Raw genomic sequence first — 7729 nt, 5'->3', positions numbered from 1 at the left:
TCAAACTGGCAGACAAGCAAAGATGGTTAACCAATGTTTAGAAAACTATTTGTGATGCCTGGTTGGAGCCAAGACAACAGATTTGGAAAAGTACCTTAACATAGCTGAATCATTATACAATACAACAACTCAATCTGTCACAGGATTCACCATACGAATCTGTATATGGTGTGGCAGCTCCGAAGTTACTTATTTGTATTTCTAATGCCTCACGGTTCAAGCAGTTGAAACTATGATGAAGGACAACAATCGGATTATGAAGCGTACAAAAAGAACGCACAATTTGCTCAATATAAAATGAAGGAACTCACAGATCAGTAGAGAATTGAGAATGTATTCAATGTAGGCAACAGGATATAATTTACGCTTCAGCTTCTTGCAGACAACAGTATGTGGCCATGAAAGAAAAAATTAAAATTTTTAGATCCTATGGGCCATATCAGGTTCTATAAAGAATTGGTACAGACTAGAGAAAAAACTAGGAGCTCATGCTTCCTCTCAAACTAGCCTTCATCAGGTTCACAGTGACAGAGTAATACAGGTTCGACCGTAATGAATCTTAAAAGGATTGTGCAATGAGGCAAAAAGTTAGTAACTAAAGTCTTTATCAATTCGATAGGAGAAGAAGACCCTACTTGGGAATTATCTATAAGAGCATTGCCAATGAATTCCTGATGCTCAACTTGAGGACAAGGTTGCTACAAGGGAAGGTGTTAATACATGCACATTACATACATCTGTAATGTTGTTATTTGGTAGTATCCTTCTTCTTGTTGCTATAGGTTCAGTTGTTTAAAATATTGATTTACATCTCAGAAGTGAACAGGTGTTTCCAGTTGTGTCTAATTAAGAGCTCAATTATGGTAAACTGTGTGAGAGATCATATAAAGATTTAATGTTGAGAAGTGAGAAGGCAATGGTGGGAAATCAAGGGTTTAAGACCCAAAACTTCTATCAAAAGGGGTTTTGTGTGTGTGTCTGTGTGTGGATCTATCAGGAGGTTAGCTTCCCTCAATCACCAGTCCGCAGCAGGAATCTCATAAAATTTTGCATCTTTTTTGAAATTAAGGAGACTGCAAATTAAGAAATTAAACTGTTCTCAGTTAAGGAGATTTCAAATTTTAATATCAACCAGGTCCGAAACAATAAAATCATACAACAGACCCAGACAGAGGGAGATTTGAGGCTACCGCATTAAAATTTGGGTTTTTGATCAAGAATATTGTATTGCAGAGAGACGAAGAAAGAAGGCATTCAGGACTTCAGGTTACCTGTTTGCTGTGACTCGGTAGGAGACTCGCCGCCTAGTTTACCTTCCTTCTCTGGTTCCATGTTCAGACTCGCTCACTGCAACTCTCAGTCTCTCACTTTGTTACCCGTACCATTTCAATATATACAGAACCTATGGTGCTACATGGAAAAAGATACTCGTCGATCTGTTCAATCGTTTCCTGGGGAAGGTGATTTATTAGTGACACGTTCCAGAGTCATTTACCGAAAAATAAAAATAAAAGTAAAAAATCCAGAGTTTCGGGGCCACCCCGGAAACGCCTGGCCCTGAAATGGCAAAATAAGGGTTATAAGGGTCAATCAATCAGGGCCTGATTTAGGGTCCGTTTGATAACGTTTCTATCTTTTCTGTTTCAAGAAATGGTAGAAACATAAATTTTCGTTTTCAGAAACAGAAACGGAATTGAAAGTGTTTAATAAGTCATATTTCTAAAAGTCGATAGTAACCACCAAAAGAATAGCCACGAGTCATTTTCAGAAACGACGAAACAAGTTCTGTTTCTCCTGGGTCGTTTCTTGAATCATAAATAAGTAGAAATTTCTATTTCTATTCTGAAAACAAGTGAAATGAAGCAGTTTTATCAAATGCTTTTTGTTCCGTTTTTACCGTTTCTGGACACAGAAATGACAGAAACGCTTTTCTTAAAACGTTATCAAACGGGCCCTTAGCTGTGCTGATCCTAACAAGTATTGGCTTGGGTTGAGATGTCCCAACCTAACCTCTGAATTGTGGGGTGTCTAAACTAGTTAAGGTGACCTAAGGTTGGATCATACTTCGTAAATTCGCATATAATATGCTGATTTTTTCCGTATCCGAACATTTCAATCAAAAAGTCAAAATTTGGCGTATCAATCCAAAAAATTTGTATTATACGCATATATTGTAGATACCCATTATACTCGTTTAAAACGCGTATAATACATTTTATTCCTATTAATACGTTTAGTTTGGTAACCAAAAAAAAATTCAACCCCAAAAGTCAAAACGACACTTCTCCCTTTCCGTAGGTTTCTTGATTTTGAAAAAAATATGGATGACATGCATCTCCCTTTTTTATTTTATTAATTCCAATCCCTCTTTCCACATTGTTATTCCCTCTCTCATTTATTACTTTATACCCTTATTTAACTTCATTTCAAGATTATCTTAAATCTATTAATCAAGAACCTTATGTGTCTACCCTCTTGTTCTTATCCATTAGCCTATTAAGTTTACTTAATTATAATTTTTCCATCCATTTTAAAATCTTACCTTAATTACGAATCTACCATTGGTTATTACTATTGAATTATTGAATATCTGATTGGATCTATATGCGATCTGATTCCTATTTTAGAATACGGATCCGCATCAGTAGCGGTTGCTATGGATTTTCTTGTTTGATAAGATAATATCAATGATGATATTTTAATTTGTTAAATGATTATCCGCATGCTATTATTATTATTATTTTGACAAATATATGCTATTATAAACTATGATAGAAAGTGGTTGATAGATCACCTATCAACATTGGCTATGACAAACATGATTAAATTTAATTAATATTAGATGTAAAACAATCAAAATTGAAAAATAATCCCCAATTTAGAAAGCTAGATTGGATTTAGGTGTTCATGAGAATATGGGATGTTAGAATTTAGTTGTAAACAACCAGTTTTATTTCATTTTTAATACCAGAATAAACCCGTATTTTTACTCCCAGATTTTTACATAACAATCGTATTAAACGTGTACCGTATCATTGCCGTGCGCTTTTTATTGCACTAAATTTTTGAAAAGTATTATTTTCATATGGTCCGTTTAATTGCTATACATATATGTTTCTGTATTACTATCGTTCTTGAACATACTAACTATGAGTTGGATTGATGTTTTAAGCAAATTATTTCAACCTGACCCAATTGCTCCCCTACTCCACACTTCAGAGTCTCGAGTCTAGTTTTAAATTAGCACCTATAGAACTGTAGAGATACCATATGTCATAAGATGACTAGACTTTGAAGAGAAGTACAACAGAGATATCACAAACTCCTTGCGCAAGAGGCAATTGACCTTTAGAACCTTCTAATACATCCATCTTTAAAACTCTCAAAATTTTCTAATAAAGAGATCCTTCGCCTGGGGCCTAAGCTCTTTCTATATAAGTACTTAATTCTCTTTGTTATTATTATTATATTTTTTTTGTGCAAGGGGCCCATTGAGTCAAGGAAAGGACCCATGAAGGGGCCAAATTGGAGGCCCATGAGGGTCACAACTTTTTTGGAAAATACAAAAAATACTTATAATTATGTGATTGGATGCCGTCAAGAGGACTATATCCACCAACCAAGTCCCTGAAGCACTCTCCTAAGGAAGAAGTGCCAAACACCCGGGCAAGCCCTAAATTGGCATAGAAACTCTCTCTCTCTCTCTCTCTCTCTCTCTCTCTCTCTCTCTCTCTCTCTCTCTCTCTCCACACACAAACACACTCTTACATGGAATCTAATATGGTACATGGCCATATTTGGTTCAAAATCAAACCAAACTATTTTGTCTCTATCACAAACTCTACAGTTTGTGATTCAGTAGTTCTGAAGATCAAAACCCAAAATTTAAAAATGAGATCCGACAATCATAATCTTACGGTCTCATGGAAATATCTTCATGAACTTATTAATATGACATATACAAAGCTACAACCAGCTGATAAAAGAATAGTTGAGATCTTTGAACTCTTAAATTGGCATGACTTAAAGATCCCAGAAAACTAGCTTTTGATAGACATCCTACCAAAACCTCAAGTACCGCCAAGAATTCTCCAAACCTTTGATATCTTAGCTTCTGGAGATACTCTATATCTCAAAAGAAGATTTTTCTTTTCTACCCCCAATGAAGGATCTTCTTCGTCATCACCTATCCAAGGAAGGAATTCAATTTCTGAATATCCTCCTTATAATCCTCAACTTTTTAGAAGCTATGATCCCACGTAGTCTTTTTAAACAATCAGATACCCAATCTGAAGTCAAATCAAATATGCTTTCTTATCATAAATATGAGTTGAAAGATAACAAAGGAGAAAAAGAAGAACTCATATTGTCATTAAATCAAGGAAATAAACATATTTATGTAAAATGTATCTTTAAATTTCCACAATTTGAAGAATATAGTCTTGACATCCTCATTGACACAGGAGCAACACATGTTGTTTGTCAATGGAATGCAATCCCCGAACATTTTTGGGAAAAGATGGAAAACCAATCTATGTCCATGGTGTCACAGGACCTTTGGTTACTTTAGAGTACGAAGCTCATAAAGTTCTAATTTATTTGAATAATATACAATTTATTATTCCCAAAATTCTTTGTTTTCCCTTCATGCATCGTGATTTAATTCTTGGAAATACCTTGTTACAAAATCATCTTCCTTTAACAATTTTTACATAATTCTGTAAAAATAATTTTAAACTCTACTGCGGTTACGATACCAATTCTCCCTCAATACAATTTTTTCATTGAGAAAGGTTTTAAACCAAAATCAATTATTCGAATTCTAGAATGCACTCATTGGCTCTACCAGGAAAATATCTAATAACTTTAGTGACAACCCATTAAAGTTATGGGATAAAAGCATAAGATTTTTCCATATTCAACTCGATGATCCACTAAAGATCATTGGAGTAAAACAAGTTTTATATTTTGAAGTTGATATTAAGGAATTTGATATTCAATTAAAAGAGTTATAAGAACTCAAATTAATTGAACCATCAAAAAGTCCTCACACTATCCAGTATTTATGGTACACAACCATGCTAAACAAGTCCGAGGAAAAGCCCGTATGGTAATCAACTATAAGAGGCTTAATCAAAACATTATTTTCGATGGATACTTCATCCCAAGAAAGAGATGTTCTTTTTTATAAGACCAAAACCGATAAATATTTTAGCAAATTTGATTTTCAAATCAAGGTTTTGACAAATTAAATTGACTAACGAGAGTAAACCACTCACAGCTTTTAGTGTCCCATTTAATAAACATTATCAATTGACAATTATGCTTTTTGGTCTTAATATAGCCCCTCAAATTTTTCAAAGATGGATAGACATTATATTTGGAGATCTACCTTTTGAGACTGTATATATTGATGATATGTCCTCTCTTCTACTAAGGAAGAACATCAAGAACATCTTAAGCAAACCTCTCAATTATTCCAACAACATGGAATAATTTTAAATCCAAAAAAGATCGAATTAGAGAAAACCTCTATCAATTTTCTTGGACTCATTCTAACACATAATGGGTTACAATTATAAGACCATATTTTAGGAAAAATAAAGAAGTTTTCTAATAAACTGTATGATAAAAAACACTTACAACAGTTTCTCAGAATTCTCAATTATGGTCAAAATTTTATTAAGGACCTCTATAAAAAAGAATGATTATTACTGAAAAAATTATTCAAAGATAGGGAATGGACATGGAATGATTCTGACACAAAGGTCATCCAACAAATAAAGAGGGAGCTAACAAATCTTCCTCTAATATATTTTCCTGCTCCAAGTGATTTCCTCATCTTAGAAACCAATGCTTCTAATGAATATTGGGGAGCAGTATTTGTCACACCCCACTCCTGGCAGACCCAACTTATCATTAGGAATACCGACAGTGTGAGTAAGACACGTACCTGCCTTACAAACCTATTAGGATCTCTGATAGCAATACCTTAAATTTCACAATCTCACAACATAAACCAACAACAGCGGAATCAGAGTATAGTAGTGGAATTATAAATAAAATGGGAAAACATCTAATGGTAATATAATAGCAATAACCGAGTTATTCTGTTACATTCATCCATGACATATAATATAATCTCAAGAAAATATACAATCCATAACTATATCCAAAAGTATCAAAATATGATGTACAATCTCATGGTGTTGCATAAACACAATAATCGTAAGCACAGTCTTGATTGTGCTCCTCCGCTTCTGGCATCCACCAGTCGCTCACACCATACTCTGACCCAAAAGATACTAGATCATCCGCCATTGGCACCACAATACCTGCATCATCATCTAAAAAGGGATGTACATGTGGGGTGAGCTTTTCAAATCGCTTAGTGAGGGGTGGGATCAAGCACATCCAAGCAAGTCAATAGCAGTAATAATTTATGATGCATGATTGTGAAAGTTAAACGCATAGTCCATGATGCTCATGATGCAGTTCATTTGTTTATTATCCACCTAACAATACAAACTAAGTCAGGTAAATGCTACTACGACACATTAGGCTGTTTATCTCGTCTAGGAAAAGACATCGACTACACAGCGATACAAGCCCTAGCCATGATTAGAAGCCTGTCGGTCCCTGTATGCGTCCATGGGTCAAACCAGTAAATCCCTAATAACCCCCTCCTGGCAGTCAAGGCACCTGTAATAAATCAACCATGTAGGACAGGTTCCCGCCTCCAGCTATAATCATATCGTACCGCGGGTGTGGCACTTCAGAAAGATACATCAAACATACCATAATGGGTTATCCAACACCTCAACCCCTGTTGGTAAGGGTGTGTAGCATAGGGAGTGATACCTAACCATATATATACTATATGCCTTCATAATGATACAGTTAGTATGAATTACACGATACCAGAGAGACCTCAGCTACAAAGTGTAATTCATCTCCAAATACAGTCCCGAGTACACGATACCAGTAAGACCTTAGCCACAAAGTGTAACCCAAGAACGTTTACCTAATCCAGTATAAATATCATTGTTGAGTATGGACTATGCAACACCGGCCAAACCTCGACCACGAAGCATATCCATTTCCAAATACAGTCCCGGGGTACACGATACCAGCAAGACCTTGACCACAAAGTGTAACCCGCGACCACAACTAACTCTAATGCACATAATCAATGCATGAATGCAACATAAATACGACAATCATGGCACTGATACCACCTCGGCCACACCGGATCCCGTCATACATTTTCGTACAATTTATATCAAAATCATAAAATGATAATGTAGCATATCATAATCGTATTTGAATAATTACAATTAAACATATAATTCTAAACATGTGAGAAATTTAATGATAATAAACATTTTAGAAATAAACACAATCCATCCCTCACCTATTTTATGATCGGGTGTGTTCGGGTTCATGTACAGCCACCGATCGATTAATTTAATTTTGGCTTTGGGGGCACGTGCACATCACTGTCCCAGCATAAATGGAATCATACATCAGTACGCATTGAACACATCGAGAGGGACCCACATAGGTCACCCCCAAAGGGTACAGACACTATCCCTAAGTAACAGTACTGTCACCGAAAATAGGGCATTTCCACCAGAAATATCAGTCCTGTTGTCGGTGGAGGTGATAGAGAGCATGTAAGGCTCCATGTCCACCAGAAATATGCCACCGAAAATAGACCCAATGGATC

The 7729-nt window shown here is 35.5% G+C and overlaps 1 protein-coding gene across 1 annotated transcript in view; it reads right to left on the bottom strand.

Moving 5' to 3' along the window:
- The window catches only part of LOC122068102 (E2F-associated phosphoprotein), a 2532-nt gene extending 1074 nt beyond the window's left edge, over window positions 1-1458 (bottom strand). The window contains exon 1 of the mRNA XM_042631976.1: window positions 1272-1458. Within this exon, the coding sequence (XP_042487910.1) occupies window positions 1272-1332 (61 nt within the window). The 5' untranslated portion in view covers window positions 1333-1458. The remainder of the gene's footprint in view (window positions 1-1271) is intronic.
- Window positions 1459-7729: the final 6271 nt, after the last annotated feature.

This window comes from Macadamia integrifolia, chromosome 1 (assembly GCF_013358625.1).
Source record: "Macadamia integrifolia cultivar HAES 741 chromosome 1, SCU_Mint_v3, whole genome shotgun sequence".
NCBI lineage: Eukaryota > Viridiplantae > Streptophyta > Magnoliopsida > Proteales > Proteaceae > Macadamia > Macadamia integrifolia.
This window is presented reverse-complemented; position numbering and strand designations above follow the sequence as displayed.